At 41.7% G+C, this 24,297-nt stretch overlaps 1 protein-coding gene across 1 annotated transcript in view; it reads left to right on the forward strand.

The window, feature by feature from the left end:
- Nucleotides 1–15,696, forward strand: part of LOC306758773 (epidermal retinol dehydrogenase 2-like) — a 64,343-nt gene extending 48,647 nt beyond the window's left edge. The window contains exon 7 of the mRNA XM_079244160.1: nt 14,844–15,696. Within this exon, the coding sequence (XP_079100286.1) occupies nt 14,844–14,940 (97 nt within the window). The 3' untranslated portion in view covers nt 14,941–15,696. The remainder of the gene's footprint in view (nt 1–14,843) is intronic.
- Nucleotides 15,697–24,297: the final 8,601 nt, after the last annotated feature.

Consider the following 24,297-nt stretch of genomic DNA (forward strand, 5'->3'; position numbering starts at 1 on the left):
CCAGTGTCTGAACCTGACTTTAAGGATGGCAGATAGTATCAAATTAGATACATTTGCGGAGAAGGATTCATTCAGAAAGGATTCATTCTACAATTTAAAAAGCACAGGGTATCACAGTGATGGTTAAAATTAAGGGAATGACAAAGTCAGCTTTCTATCACCTTAAGAATATATAAAGGATAAATGATCTGATGTCAAACTAGTCCAGGTTTTCATCTGTAACAGGGTCTTTTGGCTCTTCCCAGAAATTAACTCTATTAGACAGATACAGCTTATTCAGAACTCTGCTAAAACCAAGAGAGTTGACCATATAAGACCAGTTCTGAGGTCTTTACACTGCCTGCCTGTTCGTCAGAGGATAGACTTTCAAGTTCTGTTGCTAGTCTAGAAGGCTTTGAATGTTTTGGGATCAAAATACATCAGAGGCCTACTGTTACAGTATAAACCTATCAGATCCCACAGTCATCTGGATCTCGTCTTTTATCAGTTTCCAGTCAGAAGGAGACCTAGAGAAGCTGCATTCAACTTCTATCCTCCACACGTCTGAAACTACCAATTGGAATTGATCCTGATTATAGTAGGTTTTGTTTTTTGCTTTACCTTTCTTGTTTTACTCTTTAATGATGCTTCCTACTTTCTGTTTTATTGCCTTTATAAAGGACTTTGAATCACCCTGTCGTTGAATTGTGCTATACAAATAAACTTGCTTTGACTTAATGTATAATTAAACTATCATTGAGTTAACATGGATGAGCTTGCAGATTTATTTGAAGTCTGGAGTGGAGAAAAGTCTTCAGTGTCCATCTTGGTCCAGATCATGTGACCACCCCACCAGATGAACATTTATTGATGAAATTGGATGGTAACTGGATGGGAATGCCCTTTTCCTGGTTTCAATAGTACTGTAATATTAGCTAAGTTTATTTTTGAAGCTTTTTTTTCTTTTTCCTTTTATTTCTAACATCATTTTATAACAAGTGGGTGACAACAATTTGGACCTGATGCTTTATTGTTGGGAAGATGCTGGAGCACTTCACGGAGCTCACTGATTAAAATGGGTGAATCCAAAGCTATTTTGTTTTCTTGATTTAATTTTAGAAGATGTTACCAAAAAATTAATTAATAATTCCATCTGTTGTGTTTATTTGTATTTTATGTAAGGTTTTAAAGGAATGTCAGAAAGTGGTGTTGTCAGGGTCGTGGCTGATATTTTCTTTAACATCTTTGACAGAGATGATTGTTTTCTCCCCGTTTATTTTGAAGTTATTAGCTGGGAACCTTTCAGATTCATTACCATGTTTAAAGTTCTCCAAGCTCAGTCTTTGTACCAAAATAATTTTTTAACTAATAATTTGTGGAGCCTTTTGCCAGGGCATCGTTGTAAATGAGAAGTTATCAACTGACTTCACCTGGTTAAATAAAGGTTAATTAAAATAACAAAAAAAAGTTCATGTTTATATTTTCTTAATATTAATTAGTCTGTGCTCTTCAAGGGAGCTTTGGCAAGCATCCCCTTCTTTAATTATGAATTCTAACTAAGGGACACAATAATCCATATAACCCTAACCCTAGTACTCCAAAAATTATATTGATACTACACTGCTGAATGTACAAGTATAGAGATCAGATTTGATTACAAAAATAACTAGAAAAGTGCTCTTCTTGAAGAAGAGCAAATGTGAATGCCCTTCTATGCTGAATGATTGATCAAATCAAATCAAATCAAACTTTATTTGTATAGCACTTTTCGTGCTTAAAAACAATACAAAGTGCTTTACATTATAAAAACAATTTACATCAAAATAGATAAAACACTAACACACATACACATCCCCTTTCACCCACCCACAACCACCCTCACCCATGCCCTATTTGCCCTGTAACAGTTAAAAGAATATGAATGAATGGCCAGGTGCATTTGCACCAGATGTGCACCAGATAAGGAAACGGTATTCTCAGGGAGCCTCTACACAAAGGGCTACCCCCAACCAAGACCACCCTGGCCATCACCATGGGGGCCACCCGGGTCCGGACAGACAGGACCCACGCCACAACCGTAAAGCTGCAGCGCTGGATCCCGACCCACCAGACAGGGACAGCCCCCACAGCAACACCCATGCAGTCAGAGCAGGGGCAGCCCTCGGCGAAGAGGACCCCGATGAGGAGAGAGCTGGAGTGATAACTAAACAAAAATAAAATCCATTAAAATAAAATAATAAAATCTATACTATGTAAATCAATATATAAAATATATAAATAAATAAATAAAATTAACTAAAAAGAAAGATAAATATGGGTTAATATAAGAATGTTAAAACTTAGTTATAAGCTAAACTAAAAAGGTAGGTCTTGAGCTTTTTTTTAAAAAACATCAACAGTCTCTGCAGCCCTGAGGCCCGCAGGCAGGCTGTTCCATAGGCGAGGCCCGTAATACTGAGATGTGGCCTCGCCATATGTTTTGGTACGAACTTTAGGAAAAACTAAAAGGCCGGTACCTGAGGACCTCAGGGTCCGCGAGGGTTCATACCTTAAAAACAGATCAGATAAATAAGAAGGCCCAAGACCATTAAGACATTTATAAACCACTAAAAGAACCTTAAAATCAATCCTGAAATGCACGGGAAGCCAATGCAGCAACTTTAAAACTGGTGTAACGTGTTCCCGCCCCCTGGTCCTTGTCAGAACTCGTGCCGCCGAGTTCTGCAGTAGTTGTAAACTAGAAATACTCTTTTTGGGAAGACCAGAGAGCAGGGCATTCCAGTAGTCTAGTCTACTAGAAATAAAAGCATGCATTAGTACCTCCGTGCTGGCAAGAGAGAGAAATGGGCGGACTCTGGCGATGTTTTTGAGATGATAAAATCCTGTCTTTGTAACATTTCTGATATGTTGAATAAAATTCAGCTCAGAGTCAAAAATAACACCCAGATTTCGTACACACTGAGAGGATTTAAAACTCTGCAGTTTGCATGAAATGATCTCTCTCTTGTCAATAGCATAACCATTTGGAGAAGCAGCACAACTATGCAACTTAATTTATCACAGTAATGCATCAGGATTCGAACCCACAAACATCTAGAAGATGAAGAAGAGCCCATTTCATTAACAACTACACCAGTACAGCTCTCTTCACTATGCTTTCGCAAAATCACCAACATTTTTTATCAGTGGAATTGGAATGGGGGTTTTTTTTGTTGTTGTTTTTTTGTTTTGTTTTGTTTTTTTTTTTTACAATTCCTGCAATGTGTCATCGGCAAAAGAGCTTAAGATTTAAATGTGTGAAGTAGCACACAAGATCTATTAGACATAGATCAGCATAAGGACAAGAAGTACAACCATCTAATATGATTTATGAAAATCTAGCACCTGGATTTGAACTCACAACCTTTTCAATGAAAGGCAATTCATTTCACCACTATGTCACTACAGTTCTTCTATTCACCCAGACAGATGAACACGGTGTTCAGTACAATACTCACATCTGTATTCAGCTATAACTATTAACAGCATTCTGGTTGTAACAATAATTCAGGGAAAACTTTTGGCTCGAGCATATGATGCTGCTTTATTCTCATCTTGCACCCGGTCAACACACAACAGCATCTTCTCTTCTAGTCAAACATGGAGAGTAGACTGTTCTCCAGTTACAGCCAGTTCACCTCTCCACAGGAGAAGTAGCACAATATAGTCTGATCTTATGTGAAACATCTGTTTGCACAACACAAAACTGAATTCTATCTTACAATAGTCACGAGCTGTCAGTAACTTTTTAACTGTTTAACCCATCATATATTTTTATTCTTTTACTATCAGTACTCACAGAGAAAGCCAGTTTTAGTTCCAGGATTAAATCAAAGAAGAAAACAAATGTGTTAGTAATTTAAAAGTTTTATCCTTCCTGCATCAGAAAGGAGAAATTTTCCTTCTTCTGTTTTTTCTTTATTGTTCTTTCTAAAGAATACAGCCATTATTCTGAGATGTTTGTTCTGAATACATTTCTCTCAATGCACTTCTTTGCCTGTCATTGTTGTTCAGCTGACATAAAAGCTATTGTATGGAAGATTTTGATGATGTCTTACATTGTCTAGCCTCTCTTTAGTTTCCCTTTGAAAACACTAATGTTTGAGATTCATTACTCATCCAAAGCATCAGTCATTTCTGAAAAGATGGAGACATCAGTCTGACTAACTAATAATCTAACAATCTCTTCAAGGGATTAATTGCTGTGAGAGTTTTTATATTAGCATAAAAGACTTTGTTTTGTTCTCAGAAACATTTCTGATATGGTCGCTGACCTTGTTTAGACCAGCAGTCTTCCAAACCTGTTCTAATCATCCAGAAATCCTGGTTGGGGATCAGGAGGGACAGTTCAGAATGGCAAAAGCATATTTGAAATATTCTTTTATTCTTATTTTATTATTGCTGTAACCTGCTTGTTGCCTCATCGGTAGTGTTGGCGATGTCTACACTGTAACTAAAAATTGTCTGTCCAAAACAGGTGTCTTTTGTAAATGAGACTCTCTCAATATGGTTAGCAGTATAAATACAGATTGAATTGAAAAGAGTCTGAACCATGAATGGAACACTTTGACACCTTTTGGCAAAATTTACAATTTTAAATCCAAAATCCTGTGTGAATCGTCCAGATGTAATTTTTGTAAAAAGATGGCATGATGTAGGGGTGCAAAGAGAGCCTTGAATTTAACAAGACATTCCCTCTCGAGCTGACCTGAGAGCAGGGGACAGTTATGACTAGTGCCGATTTGGTTTGTAATTGGGCAGATGCTGAGGATACCTGTTTGTGATGTTAAATGTGACAGGACTCTTAACGGAGATCAGTTTGCTTTCAAATGTGGCAAAATAATTGTTGAGGGCTCCGAGCTTTTCTTTCTTCGTTGTGTGTCACTGATTATCTCTCTGAATGCCTATTTGCATGTAGGAGAGGGGAACCTCACTCATCTGAGCAGAATGGGATTTTTGTTGGTAGCATCCTTCTAGGTCCAAATAACATTAAATGCACTTAAAAGCCGCACATCTTTTGAAAAAATCAGTGGAGTGCCTTTTAACGGGGTGCGCCTTATGTGTGTGCTGGATCTCAAAATATGTAAAAATGTTGTGCAATTATAGTAAGTGCTCTGCTTGATTGACTGTAAGACCATTTCCCACCGTCATAGGTGCATAATAATAAATACAATAAGAAAATGAAAGAGTAGCTGATAGAGGTGTATGCAAAGACACCGGATGTTTTTTTTTACGCATCACCGTCGTCGTTGATCTGCGACTCCATGCGTGCCCATATCTCTGATACGGTGAAAAATCAAGTAAAGCAAGAGAAGTTGCTAGCGTCATGGGAGTAGTGGATGACAGACGGCGAACACACAAAGACTGGGAGGGAGCGTCGGGCAAGTTTTGCCACCACATTAGTTGATTGTGGATGCCGGGGCTACAATATCTGGATCAATTGTTGTCTGAGCTATTGCAAAAGCCGGTATAATCATTTAACTGCAACCCAGCAACGACACTGACTCTGACAATGAAGAGAGAGAACCCGCTATACTTACTGGTAAAATTGGCCAGCTGATTAATACCAACACAGAAGACGAGGACTTTGACAGCTTTGTTACAACAGACTGATGAAAAAATGTGTGTATTTTAAAATAAGTACCAGTACTGTTTTGAAGAAGTTCAACCAAACTCCCTGTTTTGCTTTTGTTACTTTCATTTTAGCACACGCCTAATAACGCGGTGCGCCTTTTGCATGACATGAAGACAAAAATAGACTTCATAACTGAGGCTGGCCCAGAGGAAAATTTTACTGTTCAAAGGTTGCTCTTTTATAGCTCCAGTGACAAAACTGAGATTCTCATCTCAGCCTGGTTTTAGTTTCTATTTAGTCTAAAGAGTTTCTCATATGTTTCTCTTAAAATTCACCAGGAGAAATAGGTGAGACAGAATAAGTAGAGAGAGTCGTCCTGGAGACTTTTGGGAGATTCCTTGCTGGTTCCACTACAGTATTTTTAATGGATCCTTTATTTCTCCTTTGAAAAAACTGAGCAATACTGGAGCTACTATGGAGCAACATATGTCACTCACATTTGCGCGCGCACACACACACACACACACACCTGAGGTACTAATATCAGGACACTCAAATAATGCGACCCTTTGCTACCACCTGACTGGATTTACCATTCTAAACACAGACCTTGCACTTAATAACATCATGATACACCGATGAAACAACAGTGGTAAACAGCTTCTTCCCCACAGGGCAGAGGGATGCAGAAGATCTACCCAAAGCTATCAGGCTTTATAATTCTACAGCACATTGCAGTTGAGCTACAATAATAAAGAAACTAGAAACAGCTATTATTGAAATAATAGCAAATGTGAATGCCCACTGATTGAACTATGCTGAATGATTGGAATGAAATTGCATAACTGTAAGAAATTGGGGGGGGAAAAAAAAAGCACAAGTGAATTTTTTTCTAATTGCCCCACATCAGGATTTGAACCCATGACCTCCTGTATTGAAGCACACTGACCTACTCACTACGCTGCTTGTACTCTTAGATACAATCTGGAAAAAGAGTTCAAATTTTTTCCAATTGGCATGGGAACGTCTTTTTTTTCACATCCAGCAGGGTGTAATTAGCGGGACTGAAAAAACATGTGTAAGGTTGAACTAAACTCCAGTAAAGATGTGAAAGACTTTATTGTTCAATGTGAAAAACTTTTTTTTAATGTGTTTAAGATTTATCAAAGTGTTGAAATGTTGCAGGGAGCATTGTTGGAACAAATCCTTCATATTTAACTGGGACATTTGCAAATAAATTCCTTTGCTCCTTGAAGTGTGCAGCTGAGACCAATAGTTCACATTGAGCAGTCTGCAGAACTGCATGCCATCACATAAGCAACAGCCGAGAAACAACAATAGAGCTATATGTTTAAATCTGCATTTGAACCCATGCCTTGAATGTGTACCTGTGTCCCAGTGCAGAAAATGGACCAATCACTGAGCTGACTTCCGTTTCGTCCAATCACAGGAAATTATTTCAATACATTGACAAAAACTTCAATAACTTAAAAAGTTTAAATGTTACAAAGACCAAAAGTCGTAGAAAATATCTCCTGCTGAAGAGTTTGATTCTTGAATGGTTGAAGTGAGATAAACGGTGTAGGAGGAGTAGCCTTTCAAAGATTTTGCAGGAAAGACACTGGGGACGGGAAATTGATGAACCGGACATTTCAAACCGGTGCAGAGCTCTGAAACCCTGTTGACCAATCACTGTGCTGAATTTTTGCAAGCTCCAATCCGCATTTGGTTGGAAGGACTTCCATCCAATCACAAGGCTGAATTTTATTTTTACAAAATGCTAAATATCTCAAAAACAACAAAGATTAAAAAAAATATATATATATATAAAAAAATCGTAGCACACATGTCCTGAAGGAGCTGCAGAGTTTGAGTTGTGAACGATTGAAGTGACCTGAACGGCGCAGAAGGAGTAGCGTGGCAAAGTTTGGCGGAATAATAATAAAAATAGCCGAACAGGATAATGTGAATGCCAAATATGAACCTGAGTCTTCATCTTTATTAAATTCCAACATAGTCATTGCACTTGAAAATTGACTACCGCTAAGTATTTTAAGCAGTTGTGAAGTTAACAATGACATTAAACAACAAATTTAACAGTTAAAGACCTTTTCATGACAGAAGCTGTTTTAACGTTGCCATCATTATAAGATCTGAACTATAAAGATGCATATTTTTTAGTAAAGCTGCCTTTTTAAACAATTCTCTGACATCAATATGAGCAGTGTCAACACTTAATGAACAATCTAGGAGTCTCTGAGGCCAAAATGCAACATTTGAGGCAGCTGGTGGAAGTTAAACACTTTTTAGCACGTCCGCACTTAGTAAAGGCAGTAATCCATGCCTTTGTAACCACCTGGCTGGATCACTGCAACGCACTTTATTTTGGGGTGAGTCAGTTGTTTTTATCTCGACTGCAGCTGGAACAAAATGCACGTCTTTTAACTGGAACACGTAGATATGAGCACATCACCCCGGTTTTATCATCTCTTCACTGGCTGCCCGTGCACTTTAGGATCCATCCATCCATCCATCCATCTTCTGCCGCTTATCCGGCGTCGGGTCGCGGGGGCAGCAGCCTAAGCAGGGAAGCCCAGACTTCCCTCTCCCCAGCCACATTTGCCAACTCTGCGGGGGGGATCCCGAGGCGTTCCCAGGCCAGCCGAGAGATATAATCCCTCCAGCGTGTCCTGGGTCTTCCCCGGGGTCTCCTCCCAGAGGGAAGTGCCTGGAACACCTCACCAGGGAGGTCCAGGAGGCATCCTGACCAGATGCCCGAGCCACCTCAACTGGTTCCTCTCGATGCGGAGGAGCAGCGGCTCTACTCTGATCTCCTCCCGGATGACCGAGCTCCTCACCCTATCTCTAAGGGAGAGCCCGGCCACCCTGCGGAGGAAACTCATTTCAGCCGCCTGTATACGAGATCTCCTTCTTTCGGTCACGACCCACAGCTCATGACCATAGGTGAGGGTAGGAACATAGATCGACTGGTAAATCGAGAGCTTCACCTTCTGGCTCAGCTCCTTCTTCACCACGACAGACCGGCGCAGAGTCCGCATTACTGCAGATGCCGCACCGATCCGTCTGTCGATCTCACGCTCCATCCTTTCCTCACTCGTGAACAAGACCCCGAGATATTTAAACTCCTCCACTTGAGGCAGGACCTGAATCCCGACCCGGAGAGGGCAATCCACCCTATTCCGGCTGAGGACCATGGTCTCAGATTTGGCGGTGCTGATTCTCATCCCAGCCGCTTCACACTCGGCCGCGAATCACTCAAGCGAGAGCTGGAGATCACGACCAGATGAAGCCAACAGGACCACGTCATCCGCAAAAAGCAGGGACCCAATCCTGAGGCCACCAAGTCGGATCCCCTCAACACCTCGGCTGCACCTAGAAATTCTGTCCATATAAGTTATGAACAGAATCAGTGATAAAGGGCAGCCTTGGCGGAGTCCAACCCTCACCGAAAACGAATCCGACTTACTACCGGCAATGCGGACCAAGCTTTAGGATCCATTTTAAGTTGCTTTTATTTGTTTTTAAATGTCTAAATGGTGCTGTCCTCTGTACCTCTGAGCTCCTCCATCCCTACACACCCTCTGGTCTCTCAGGTCAGCTGACCAGCTACTTCCATCAGTATCGAGGAGGAAACGGAAGCTCAGAGGGGACCGGGCCTTTGCACCTAAACTGTGGATTGAGCTTCCTTTACACGTTAGACAGGCCTCCACTGTATCTGCTGTTAAATCTAGACCGAAGACCCATTTGTTTAAGCTGGCTTTCCGCACAATAAGTTGACTTTTTAGATCTGATTTTATTTTGATTGTTTTAATTTGATTGCTTTTATTTTTTTATTTGATTGTATTTTGTGTTTTTTTTTTCAAGTTGTCCTAATCTCTGTTATTTATTCTGTTTCTTTTTAACCCCCCACAATGTGGCACTTTGGTCAATATTGTTGTTTTTTTAAAGTGCCTTATAAATAAAGTTGTATTGTATTGTATTGTATACCCCTTGTCGGTTCATGACTGACACAACAAAACAACCAAACTTAAAATACACATCAAGTCCTACAAGGTTGCCCAACTTTTGACATTCCCATCCCAGGGTGAAGGCTCCACGTCCCCCAGATGAACACGGCAATCTTCGCCACTCTGCATTGCTATGCTTGACACAGTTCATAGTAGATTACAGCCCAGACTCCTCCAGGGCCAATTCCCTCTGAGTGAGATGAGCGGCCATCACCAGGGCCATTTGCTTGTCAAAACTCTTTAACCACTGTCTCTTCAGGGCAGGAAAAACACAGCAAACCAACAGAGAAAGAACAATGAGGACCAGACTAGCACAGACGACTATCAGGGCCAACTTGGATAGCTATTTGTTAAAAATATTCTTTAACCAATTTATCCCCCAAGATGCATTGATAGCATTAAGTGCAATTTCTTTACCCACCTGTCTCATCCTATGCAAAGCAGCTGTAAAGGAACCATCTGGTGCAGTGTTGGCCAATGAATAGCCCAACGTCCCCTGTCAGGTGCTCCAGTCACCTCATTCCCACTGTCAAGAATGTCAAGTCTACCAAGTGCAATCACATCCGTTGTAACTATGGTCGAAGTAAGGGTTGTAGTCACATCCTGTTCAGTCTCCTGCACTGAGTCATCCAACGTCATGCTGTCGTCGCCCTTGAGGATTACAGTTGCATCATATTTCTTGTCACCAAAATCACTAGTTACTTGTGGGGAAAATTGAAAACCTGCGCGCCAGTGCTTACTGAACTCTGCCTGTCGTTTCTGAAACCCTTTTAATTGTATCGCCCCCCGGTTACCCGAGAAACGAGTCATGTGTATGTGGTTGCAATTAGCAGAAAACGCTGGCAAGGAAACTCTGGGATGGTGTGTTTGTGCAAGAATGGTCAAACCGTACTCCCCTCTGTCACTGGTTCCACCGGGCCACCCGTGTGACTGCTCTCATGGTTGGATGTCGTGGCTATTGTACGTCACAGTTCCTTACATCCACTGGACCATCATCATGGTTGACAGCACGGATTCCAGCAAGAGAAACATCAGAAGGAGATTGGGTCTTCGGACCATCTGGTTTCTTAACCTTTTCAACCTTTGAGTCAGTGTGGGTGTCATGGCTAACACTTCCCTTGGGTGGTTCTCCTCCTGTTGCCTTTACACAGTGATTCAAGAAATACCACGTTGAACTGCCTTCCACTTGTACTGCTGTAGGTGTGGCTCGCACAACCTTAAATGGACCCTCACGTCTCGGGTCATTCCACTCCTGGCGAAACACTTTTACATAGACGAAATCACCAGCCTCCACTGGGGTTTATGTTCAGTTGCTTCAGGTCTCTGGCTTCTCCTTTTTTCTTGCAGGTAGATTGATCTATGGATAGAAGTTAGTTGTTTCATGTAGTCTTTAAACTCTGTTTCCAATTGCTCCAGTGGCAGTCCTTTGTATGGTCCTCGCTGCTGAGGAACATGCATTGGTTGACCGGTAAGCATTTCATGCAGCAAAAGATGCTTGATTCGATGAGTTTGCATGTGGTAAATCATTAAAGCCAAAGGCAAAGCGTCAAACAACTTCAGGTTAGAGCTGGCACAAATCTTATTAATCTTTGCGTTTAGTGTCCTGTTAATGCATTCAACCAGGTCCTGGCTCTGAGGATGATAGACTGCTCCTAGGCGTTTTATTCCAATTTGCTACAGCACACCTTTCATCACATTTTGAACAAATTACGCCTCATTGTTGGAGCTAATTTGAGACGGAACCGCAAATTTCAGAATAATTTCACATACCAGGAACTTCAGCACAGTTTCTGTGCCTAGATCTTTGGATAGAACAGCTTCGACCCACCGACTAAACCTTTCAGTGACAACCAACATATACCGTTTACCGTTGACAGGCTGGATCGTGTCCATGTAGTCGTTGACAAGATGACAAAAGGGTCCTTCTGGGACTGGAATGTGTCCTATGGGTGTAACAATCCCTTTTCAATTATTTTGTGCACACACTTCACACACACTCAACATTTCACCAACCATTGCCTGTAGATACGGGGACCACTATCCATCCTTAGACAGACGTCTGACCACCTCTCCCCTGCTGCAATGATCCAAACCGTGTGCATCTGAAATTAAGATAGTTAGGAGGGATACAGGAGCAACAATCAATCCAATATGTTACCTTCACAAACCAGTGTCATCCCTTGTGACACCTCTCTGATGCTATTCCACCTGTTCCGCTGTTCTGCTCATTCCTGTATCAACACAATGTCATCTGGGAAACAGCTGGCTCCAAACCGATAGATGGCGCAAGCACAGCAACTTTCGATTCAGATGCCCGTCTGGCAGCTTCGTCAGCAGTATTGTTACCTTTAATAACAGCGGTGTTTCCCTTTTGATGTGCAGGACATTTTATAATAGCTAATTTACTTGGAAGCATCATGGCTGAAATCAGCTTAATGATTTGTTGGCCATGTTGGATGGGCTTCCCATCTGCCTTTTAAACCCCCTTTGTCTCAAGACTGATCTAAACAAATGACAGAGTCTGTGAGCATATGCAGAGTCCGTAAAAATATTTACACTCAGACCCTCTGCGAGGCAGCAAGCCTCTGTGAGAGCGAGCAGTTCTGTCATCTGGGCGGAGCAGGGTTGTTCACACTTCTTGCTCAGCACCATTGTAAGGTCCTTCCCATCTTGTCTTACAACTGCAAAACCCGCATGACTTCCCAAATAGTAACGAAAACAAGAACAATCCACAAAGAATGTTACCTGAGGATCTTCCAATGGAGTCGCCTGTAAGTCTGGTCACAGTTTGGTATACTTAGCCACTTCTGCAATGCACTCATGTGACTCACCTTCAAAACTGAGAGGAACAAAATTAGCTGGGTTTGAAACTTCACACCATTTTAGTGTTACATCAGGGTAAGTCAACAAGGTCATCTACTGCAACCATCTAGCTTGAATTGCAACAAACTTACACTGATTTAACAACTCTGAGATCTTGTGATGAAATGACAAGTGAATGAAAAATACTTTATTAATCCCCAAAGGGAAATTCGATATTGTAGTATATAATAATTAGCTTGAGGAGGTCTTGTTGGCTGATGGCTGCTGGCAGGAATGATCTTCTGCGGATCTTGTTTCATCACTGTGTTGTGGAGAGGGTGTGAAGAATCCTCCATCATCTTCATCAGCTTGTGCAGCATTCTTCTTTGGACAATCAGCTCCAGCGGCTCCAGAGTTACTCCAAGCACAGAAGCAGCTTTCTGGATCAGTTTGTTGATTCTCTTCAAGTCTCTGGTTCTGAGGAGTGTAAATTTCCACTAAGACTCCTGCTTTTATCAATCCCTGAATTGTTTCATTCAAACCTTCTTCTTGAACTTGTTTCAAAGGATATTGGGGTCGCCAAGGGAGGACTGCTCCAGGTGTGGGGGTCCCCTGACTGGGCAACTCCTGCTGAAATGTCCAAACTCACCTTAAATCCAGCACACATCGAATCGTGTGAATGACGTTACCACATGGGACCGACCCATGGGCCTCCAGATTGCGCTATTTTGCTGATCTGTGAATGGGATGACTTGGTGACACAGAGTTCATTTTATCTTCACACACACCTTGAGGGTTAGGGTGCTGCTCTGTAATCACTACTGCAGCTCATGTGCTAGCTTTGAGTTTTGTTGGCAAGTCACTTTGCACTGCCATTTCCTGATCCACCAGCCTTCGTTCATCTCTCTGATGTTTCTCAACAGTGTGGATTACATTGTCCCAGAACTGCTGCGGTGACATTGAAGTAAGGCCCACAACATCTTCCAGTCTGTTCTTGGCATCGCAGAGACTATGGTGTTCCTGAAAAGATTCAAAATTACAGGATTACTTTCAACATCCTGCTCCGTTTCCTGCTTCCACCTTTTCATTTGTTCGTCCAGATATGCAGCAGGATTCTCATCACTTCTTAATGGTTGACCTTGCAGTATTTTGTCACTTTTATTTGGAAACTCTTCTCGTAGCTGCTTCCAAAGCACCTCCCGAAATGCATTGAGTTCAGTTCCATCTGCCATGGGATCCATAATCTATTCATTCCCACAGTCTTTGAAAATGTTTTTTTTTCTGTAATGAATTAATCATAATTAACGTGTTAAAGTCATAAAGACATTTTTTGTATGCTAAGTATATAAGCAGTAGCATAAAATAAATGCATATTTCATCACTGATGATGACTAGAAGTTACTACAAGTGGAAAGAATAATCTTCCAAAATCACCAAGTTCCCAAATTAAGCAAATGTCTATTTACTTATAAATAAAGCTGTGCTCCACATTTAAAACTCAAATTTGAAGTTTAAATACATACACATACATACAAAGTTCAATTTTATCATAAACCTCCAACTGTCAATGTGTCTGAATACGGCGGATCAATGATGGCAAAACATTTGATCAAATTAAGGATAATAGGTACTGAAATGAAAAAGTTTAGCAAGTATAGAAGTGTTCCAGCAAAGCAGAGCAGACTCAGTATCTTCTGCTTTCTTCCAAACCAAGAGAAAGCTGCAACAGCACTGTGTTTTACCAGCACAAATTTAAAATGACATTATTATTATTATTATTATTATTATTATTATTATTATTAATAATAATAATAATGTCTTCCCTTTGGTTAATCCTCGTTAAACTCAGCCACACAGAACTGCAGCTTCACTGTTAAATGGCTAGATACTTCACCAATCCATTGGTCCACCCTACACAGGTGCACCCTCTGCTGCTGATAAAAGAAAAAACAAATGTTTAGGGGTTGTTGCCATTTATTACCCTTTGATATTTCAAACATTATAAAGTGTCATCATTTACCTTTTTTGACAGGTTTTTAACTAAAGTTTTCACCATAAAGTGATTCAAAATGTCTCATAAACTGCATGTTTCAAATATGATCTTAAAAAAATCAAAAGCATTGTCAAGCACATTCAGGATGTTAAGCTTTAAACTATGAAAGCTTAACAAATATGAAATAACAAATATGAAAGAATACATTTCTTTCATAACAGTACATATCCAACAGTAAATTAGGATATAGTATGTACTACTTGGTGGTGATAGTCAGGTTAGTTCAGTCTCATCTTTTGGCATTTTCTTCAACAGACATTTTGATACCTCATGTCATTTTTAAGAACATCTACAAATGATTACATGAGTAGACTTGGCTAGTATAAATTCAGGCTGATGAATGAATAATCTTATTTCTTTCCTGTAGAATCCTACCCATGAAGCAGGGCATCCTGCTGGGACAGTACATGGGAGCCTTCAACCTCATGGACACGTTCAGGGGACGAACCAAAAAACAGGAGTGAGATGATGAAGAGGAGGGGAAGATGGAAGTGTTCCAGCTCAAAAGAGTCCTGTCTCATTTCACGATCTGAGTCTCAGATATAGTTTCTTTTTTTTTAATCAAAGGGTATTTTAGATTGAAGCTGGTTTTACTCTTAACATGTTTCAACTTTCACTTCAGTCTTCCACAGGAATGTCACCAGATGTCTGTTGTGACGTGTTCTTATCATCTTTGGTGAAGCACTGCTGAATTCCTGGAGGTGTGGCCCTCCTGGACATCAAATGACTGAAGTGACATTCAATTTGTCAAAGATAAAACCAACTCCTTTGAAAAAACACTCTTTGTCTAATAAAAAAAACAAGTATGTATCTAAAAGTCAGAGTAGACATAATGAACCTAATCACACTATTCTGACTCTTGGAACGTTCCTGGTGGATCTACTCTAATTTCTGAAGGTGTTTGTAATCACTAATAATGAAGTAATGTGAGGATGATGAGTTTGTAATACTCAGGATTATTTTAATGTTATAAATGTTTCCAGTGCCGAAATCCAGTCAGCCATGAAATCTTTAATTTACTTGAAATGACCTCATAAAAATGTACTGGTGCCTTTGACAAACCAAATATTGAGGCTGAGTTTCACTCTGCCAGGTTCAGAACCCTTTTCTACATGTCTGCTTGCTGATGGTTGTGATTAGATGACAGCCGAGATCATCCTCCTTGTGAAAAAAATGTCTTTTTTTTTTTTTTCCTGCTTGTGTTTGGTTTCATTTAAATAGTACCTATTAAGAAGTTCTATGTGTCAAACTCAGCCTGACCTGACAGGGATGGAGGTTTTAACATGATTTAACTTGAATTATGTTTTTAACTGTGGTAACAATAAAACCAACAGTAAACAAAGTTCATTGCCTCTTTTTAACTTTTGTAAACACCAACATCTTGTCATGAGACTGCCTGGTTTGGATTGTTTATCTAAAACCACAATTCAGGGCGATGGGTTTGTTTAATCCATTTTCTGCTGCTTATCTGGGGTTGAGTTGGGGGGCAGCAGCCTAAGCAGGGAAGCCCAGACTTCCCTCTCCCCAGCCACATTTCCCAACTCTGCTGAATCCCGAGGTGTTCCCAAGCCAGTCGAGAGATATAATCCCTCCAGCGTGTCCTTTTCGAGCAAACACGAGTGTTCGTGGTAAGTGTGCAACGTACCTATTCTGCCTCATAGGGGCCAGCCAGCCATGGCTTCTGAGTTTGCCTGGTTTCTACTGGTTTCCCTACTGTCGGTCACGCACCTTTGTCTGACTGGACAAGCACCTAACCGACGTACACCAGATTTTCCTGGCAGAGGACAGTGCGTCCCTCCTCATCGAGGCAAAGAGGGATGCCATAGAGCAGGAATTTCGGGACCTGAGGATGACTGATCCATTCCCACCGATGGTATCATGTTGAGGCCATATGGAGTGAGTGTCACTAGTGCATGGTCTTTCTGCTCTTTTCCGCTGTCTGATGGTCCATCTATCGTTAGATTCTAGTCCAGAAATTCTGAGATGTTGTGTGGAGTGAAACTGAAAGTGATTGACCAAGGGAGTGGACTGTCTACCTTCCCTAATGTTGTAGAGGTGTTGTTTGAGACGGATGAGGATGGAATGCTGTGTTTCGCCAATATAGAGTTTATTGCAGAATGTGCAAGTGATGACATAAACCACGTTCCTGGAGGACAATGAGTAGGCAGCTGATATTGGGAGGCTTTTACCACTATGGGAGTTGGTAATGAATTTGTGTGAAGTTTATAGGTGACTGTGTTCATGATGAGTGTGTTTATTTTCTGTAAAGGCGGAGTGAAACGAGAATGTCCTGGAGGTTTGGATTTCTTCTGTATGCTGTGATGAAGCGGTGATTATGAAAGGGAGGGTATTTGAGTCTTAAATTATGGAAGTTTGTTTTGATTCTCCCGTGAAGAGGGGTGAATCGATGGGAGAAGGTGCTGATGAAAGGGAGGAGTCTAGGTGATGAATTGGGTTGTTCAGGGGAAGGGTGGGTGTCTTGTTGAAGGACAGGGATCGACGAGGTAGGGTTGATATGATATGAAGTCTGTGGTTTGGGAGTAGGGGGAAAGATGGATTGAGAAGGAGGGTAGTGGTGGGGAACGGGAGTGGTTAAGGTCAGGAAAGGAGGGCATGTTGGGGAAATGGTTAGGGTTGGAAAGCAGTAATACGTGCAGAGAGGATTAGGGTTATGGAGGGGGGGAAGGGAAGGGGGGTTAGGGTTAGGGTTAGAATTGGGGGAGGGGGGCTCAGGGGTGAAGAATGGTTAGGGTTAGGAGAAGAGGGTAGGAGGTGGTTAGGGTTAGAAAGGAAGGTAGGGAAAGGGTTAAGGTCAGAGTTGAAGGAGGGGTACTGGGATAGAGGGTTAGGATTAGGTGGGAACAGGACACGGGTGCGATAAGAGGGATTGGTTGAGGTTAGGGGAGAGAGGAGGGGGTGAGAGGTAAGAAACTGGTTGTCCCCGACTGCGGGGTTGTGAATGATCAGGGTGTTGTGTGATGGTGGTGGCTGAGTGAGTGGGAGCGAGTGCAGTCAAAGTCATGTTTTTAACTGTCCGGAGGAATCGTTTAGAATAACCTTTACATCTGAGAGCTTTAAACAGTGTCTGGGTGGCATTTTGGAAGTCAGAATATTTGGATGAGATAGAAACGGATGATTTGAGATTTAATAATGCCCCGAAAAGTGTGTTTGGGGTGGTAGCTGGATTTGTGGAGGAGTGCGTGTGTGTCTGTTGTTTTGAAGTAGACTTTGGTATGAATGTATTTGTGTGTATTGTACAGGGGTTCGAAGAACACAGTGGTGTCAAGGAAATGGAGCTGATGGGGATCTATTGTATTTGATTGAAGGGTGATGACTATTGAGGATATCTAGGAAGGGCTGAAAAAGAGAGATATTGTGTTGCCATATGCCTATAATATCGTCTAAGTATAGTAGATATAGAAGGGGTTTGATGGGACATTTGGCTAATGCTCCTCGTTCCCACTCGCTTATGTAAATGTTGGCATAAGAAGGTGCGAATCTCTGACCCACGGACCTGCAGGAAGTGTGCGTTATTGAAAGTGAAATCGTTGTTAATGAGGCAGATTTTGAGCAATTCCAAGATATCATTATCGGGTCTGTTTGGGTCCGGAAATCTATGGAAAATGGATGAAATTGTTTCCAAACCGTGTTGCGTGTTGATGTTGGTATAGAGACTGTCAATGCCAGAGTAAACAGGTAGGCATTGTTTGGGACAACCATGGGTCTGATTATATTGAGGAAATGGTATGTATCTTTTATATAGCTGGGGTGTTTGTTGACAAGGGGCCTAGGAAGTGATCTATGTATTGTGAAATGTTGTAGGTGGAGCTCCCGCAGTCGGAGACAATCGGCCGGCCAGGAGGAACCTCAAAGGGAACCGTCCAGGTCTGAGGGTCTTTGTGAATCTTTGGTAAGAGGTAAAACTGTCGGGGGCGAGGTTGATCTGGACCAAACAAGAAATCTCTCTGTTTGGCTGTGATTAATTTGCGGTGGTAAAGGGAACGGACTATGTCTCTGATCAGGGATTGGGTCTGTGGTTGTAATGTTTCTGTGATGGTCTTGTAGTACTTGGGGTTTGTGAGCTGTCTATTGGATTCTAAAAGGTACTGTTGTCTGTCCATGATGATAATTTTGGAGGCTTTATCGCAGGTTTTATGATAATATTTGGATTTTTGGATAGTTGTTTTAAAGCTCTCTGTTCTATGGGTGTTAAGTTGTCAAAGATGTCAGGTTGTGGTCGGTATGAGAGAAGCATTTGCATGTCTGAACGGATGAGGGTTTGAATGGCCCCGTCCACCTGGGAAAGGGGTGGTTCCCAGGTGGACGGGGAGGTGAAAAGGGTCTCACGAGTGTTGCTAGAACTGCGGAAATGGTCCATGATTTTTATACGTCGATAATATTTGTGGAGGTCCCTATAACGCTCCTCCTGATCCGAACATTTGGGTCTGGGGATAAAAGAGAGTCCTTTTTCTAAAAGTGAGATCTGGGCAGTGGAGGGGATGAATAATTTGGATAAGTTTTAACACTGTGGAGGTGGAGTCCCATCCCAAATTGGGGAGTGCAGGGGAAGGGGGATCCGTTGTGGTGGGTCTGGGAGAAGACGGAGGGGAAGGGGAGGGACAGACAGGGGCAATAGTGGCATCATGGTAAGTGGGTTTCCGAGGCAGAAAGAGCTGGTTGTGACTTGTGGGTGTGTATGGTTGCCGAATTGGCTTGTTGTGGACTCATAAATTTAGCTGCCTACACCGATGATGGAAGATGGTTTGTGCCATTGTTGTAGTCTAGTGAACGTTATCATCAGCAGTGTGGAAGAGATCATGAGGGATTTCAACAAGGAATGGAAAATGTGTCGCAATGGTATTGTTGAGTTTGAGGTTCTCCTGTTGTTTGGGTGTAAGGTGAGGCGAGAAGTTCAGGATAGCGAAGTAGATGTCTGCATTACGGAAGGTAGACTGGGCCTGTCTGTACAGAGCTTTAAGTTGTTTGATAGAAGTTTGTTTTGAGTCCTGGTCCTTATTGTTGATGCCAATGGAGAAAATGACAATTTTGGTAGCTGGGTTGGATGGTGTCTTTTCACATATTTTGAGGAAATGGTAAATGTTTGCTCCGGGGTAACTGTCATGTTGGATGTTGGGGTTGGTGTAGTGAAGAATCCGTTTAATATTTGAGTCCCCCAGGAAAACTACAGGCTTTTTAAGTCTAAAAAACCAGTCCTGTAGCTTCCTGTGGGGCCTGGCTAAGTGTGTTGTGACTTTGAGTTTGGGTGGAGATAGAAGCGTAGACTGTAAAATCGGAGGGCCCGGACGGCAGCTAGCCAGGCCCACGGGAGGTTGGTCAGTGCAGAAGGCAACAGATGAGGCAGAGGCAGTGGCCATGTTGACCTTCTGAGGCCCAATCATCATGTGGTTTTCCCCCCTTGGGCCCCTACGGCTCCAGGAGACCACACGCCCACGCGGTGTCAGTCGGTCCTCTTCCTCCTCGGTTGGGGGAGAATCAAAAGAAATCAAATCATTAGTTTTGATGGAAACATTGGAGGTTATGGAAGGGGTGGATTTTGATAATGGAATGGTTTCCAGAATTTGATTTTCTAGAATTTTTACCTGATTAGTTGGGCCTCCATGGACCTGGGCCGCAACCGTCCAGTCCCTGTTGGACTCTGTGACCAAGGGGGATGTATGGCCTGACTGTCGTTCCTGGTTATTGGGCTGTGGAATGGAAGACAGCGGGAAAGAGCAGTTTGCAGATGAGGTAGGTGTCAGTATTGTCATATGGTTGATGATGGGAGAAATAGGGGAGAGTTCAGGATCTAAATGGGGGGAGTCAACTGGTTTTTGAGAGAGTAAGGAAAAGGTAAGGCGCCTGGGTCTCTGTGGTAGGGGTGTGGAGGCCTGTGGTTCAGGGGACGTTGAATGAGGATTAATGGAAGCTTTCAGTTTGGTGGAGGTAATGGGCCGGTGACGGGGCTTTTTGGGGGGGGGTGTCTATATATGGGCAATGAGTGGAGTGAGGTTTGTTGGAGAGGGTTGATGGAGTTGATGATCCGGGATGAAGATAGGCTAGGACAGTCTTGTTTAATCTGATTCAAGTGGTGGGTGACATTTTCCAAGAGGGTGGGTTTTGGGCCCAAGTACAGGGACAGTATGTGGGGAGCTTTCGGTTGTGGAAGTCCTGGGAATTCCTCCTCCTCTTCCAAAAATGGGGGTGAGGGGTCTATCCGTGCGCGTGCTGATAGCTGGTGGAAATGATGGACATGGTAACTGTTGAGGCTGAAGAGGAGTCTGAAGGGATATGGTGATTGTTTGCTGCTAACTGTATGTCTGTGGGGTGAATGTTCAGAATGTATCCAACTGTTTTTATGGTTGCAGGTGAAATGAGACTGTGATATCTTTTGTTGGCCCAGGCAGTGGCTATCTGAAGGGCTAGTGAATTTTTCGGTGTGTCTGTCAAAGATGAAATAAATGTTCTGGGAGGATGACCATGTTCCTATGCATCCATTCTACTGTATTTTGCTGTACCTTAGTTCGTGTGGCTTCACTGGGTGTGGATGGTTTAATAAAATCCGTCAGTCTGTTGACTTGGCGAATCATGCCTGTGGGAAATGTTTGGGAAGTGATTGCGTTTTCTGCTATATGTTTGTGATGAACTGCTTGAATGAGTTTGAAATACTTTTTGCTAATGCTACGTGTGACCGGATCAGCTGCTCGATAGGGTGTGTGCGTAGCCTGTCTAGCTTGGTGTGATGGATTCTGTAGTCGGTAGTGATGAGTGGTTGGTTGATGGCATCCATTTTGTGTGTTGGAACATGAATGAGAATTGATTCACTGTTACCCCCACCCAAAGGTGGTGGGGGTAAAAGTGGCGTGCGTTGTGAGGATAGATGATGATGCTGAGGCCATGGAGAAGCCCCCCCCACTGATCAGCTGCCCCGCCTTGGTCCTGCAAGAAATCATATTAATCGTTGTGTCGGGGTGGCCTACCTTAGCGAAGCGTGGGTCCGTCGTCCTCTTCCAGGCTCAGCATTTCAGAATGTTGCTGGAGTTTGGCGTCTGTTTGTGTGGGCCTTGATGGTTAGCTAGTGCTAGGGTTATTGAGACTAGGTATAAGAGCCAGAGCGTGATGTCGAAACTGTCGAGAACAGCATGAAAATGCTTAAACTTGACAGAAACTGCTCAAACTGGCTTGAATCCATCAAAACTGGTCAAAACTACTCAAAACTAGTCTAAACCGCAGAAACCAGGCAGAATCTGTTTAATCCTGTTCAATACGTTTTAAACTGCTCTAAACTGTCGAGAACTACATGAAACTGCTGAAAGTAGACAGAAACTGCGTTTTCTTGTTCGTAGCTGCCAAGAACTGCTTGAAACTATGGATACTGATCAAAATTACTTAAACTGGCTTCAACCCTTCAAAACTTGTCAAAACTATTCAAATTTAGTCTAAACGGCTAGAACCGGACAAAAACTGCTTAATTTTGTTCAATATGTTTAAACAGCTCGAAACTGTCGAGAACAGCATGAAAATTCTTAAACTTGACAGAAACTGCTCAAACTGGCTCAAAACCATCCAAATTGGTCAAAACTACACAAAACTAGTCTAAACCGCAGAAACCAGACAGAATAATCCTGTTCAATACGTTTTAAAGTGCTCTAAACAGTCGAGAACTACATGAAACTGCTGAAACTAGACAAAAACTACTTTTTCTTGTTCGTAACTGCCAAGAACTACTTGAACATGCGGAAATTTTACTTAAACCGGCTTCAAACCTTCAAAACTTGTCAAAACTACTAAAAACTAGTCTAAACCGCAAGAACCAGACAGAATCTCTTTTATCCTGTTCAATACGTTTAAACTGCTGTAAACTGTCGAGAACTACATGAAACTGCTGAAACCAGACAGAAACTGCTTAAACTTCAACCCATCAAAACTGGTCAAAATTACTCAAAACTTGTCAAAACTACACAAAACTAGTCTAAACCGCAGAAACCAGGCAGAATCTGTTTAATCCTGTTCAATACGTTTTAAACTGCTCTAAACTGATGAGAACTTCCTGAAACTGCTGAAACAAAAACTGCTTAAGTTTGTTCAATATGTTTCAACAGCTCGAAACTGTCGACAACAGCATGAAAATTCTTAAACTTGACAGAAACTGCTCAAACTGGCCAAAAACCATCAAAACTGGTCAAAACTACACAAAACTAGTCTAAACCGCAGAAACCAGGCAGAATCTGTTTAATCCTGTTCAATACGTATTAAACTGCTCTAAACTGTCGAGAACTACATGAAACTGCTGAAACTAGACAGAAACTGCGTTTTCTTGTTCGTAGCTGCCAAGAACCACTTGAAACTATGGATACTGATCAAAATTACTTAAACTGGCTTCAACCCTTCAAAACTTGTCAAAACTACTCAAATTTAGTCTAGACTGCTAGAACCGGACAAAAACTGCTTTATTTTGTTCAATATGTTTAAACAGCTCGAAACTGTTGACAACAGCAAGAAAATGCTGAAACTTGACAGAAACTGCTCAAACTGGCCCAAAACCATCAAAACTTGTCAAAAGTACACAAAACTAGTCTAAACCGCAGAAACCAGACAGAATAATCCTGTTCAATACGTTTAAACTGCTGTAAACTGTCGAGAACTACGTGAAACTGCTGAAACCAGACAGAAACTGCTTAAACTTCAACCCATCAAAACTGGTCAAAATTACTCAAAACTTGTCAAAACTACACAAAACTAGTCTAAACCGCAGAAACCAGACAGAATAATCCTGTTCAATACGTTTTAAATTGCTCTAAACTGTCGAGAACTACATGAAACTGCTGAAACTAGACAGAAACTGTGTTTTCTTGTTCGTAATTGCCAAGAACTACTTGAACATGCGGAAATTTTACTTAAACTGGCTTCAAACCTTCAAAACTTGTCAAAACTACTAAAAACTAGTCTAAAACGCAAGAACCAGACAGAATCTCTTTTATCCTGTTCAATACGTTTAAACTGCTGTAAACTGTCGAGAACTACGTGAAACTGCTGAAACCAGACAGAAACTGCTTAAACTTCAACCCATCAAAACTGGTCAAAATTACTCAAAACTTGTCAAAACTACACAAAACTAGTCTAAACCGCAGAAACCAGGCAGAATCTGTTTAATCCTGTTCAATACGTTTTAAACTGCTCTAAACTGATGAGAACTTCCTGAAACTGCTGAAACAAAAACTGCTTAAGTTTGTTCAATATGTTTCAACAGCTCGAAACTGTCGACAACAGCATGAAAATTCTTAAACTTGACAGAAACTGCTCAAACTGGCCAAAAACCATCAAAACTGGTCAAAACTACACAAAACTAGTCTAAACCGCAGAAACCAGGCAGAATCTGTTTAATCCTGTTCAATACGTATTAAACTGCTCTAAACTGTCGAGAACTACATGAAACTGCTGAAACTAGACAGAAACTGCGTTTTCTTGTTCGTAGCTGCCAAGAACTACTTGAAACTACGGATACTGATCAAAATGACTTAAAGTGGATTCAACCCTTCAAAACTTGTCAAAACTACTCAAATTTAGTCTAAACTGCTAGAACCGGACAAAAACTGCTGTATTTTGTTCAATATGTTTAAACAGCTCGAAACTGTCGAGAACAGCATGAAAATGCTTAAACTTGACAGAAACTGCTCAAACTGGCCCAAAACCATCAAAACTTGTCAAAAGTACACAAAACTAGTCTAAACCGCAGAAACCAGAGAGAATAATCCTGTTCAATACGTTTAAACTGCTCTAAACTGTCGAGAACTACATGAAACTGCTGAAAGTAGACAGAAACT

The sequence above is a fragment of the Telmatherina bonti genome (assembly GCF_933228915.1).
Source record: "Telmatherina bonti genome assembly, chromosome: 7".
In the NCBI taxonomy this organism is placed as follows: domain Eukaryota; kingdom Metazoa; phylum Chordata; class Actinopteri; order Atheriniformes; family Telmatherinidae; genus Telmatherina; species Telmatherina bonti.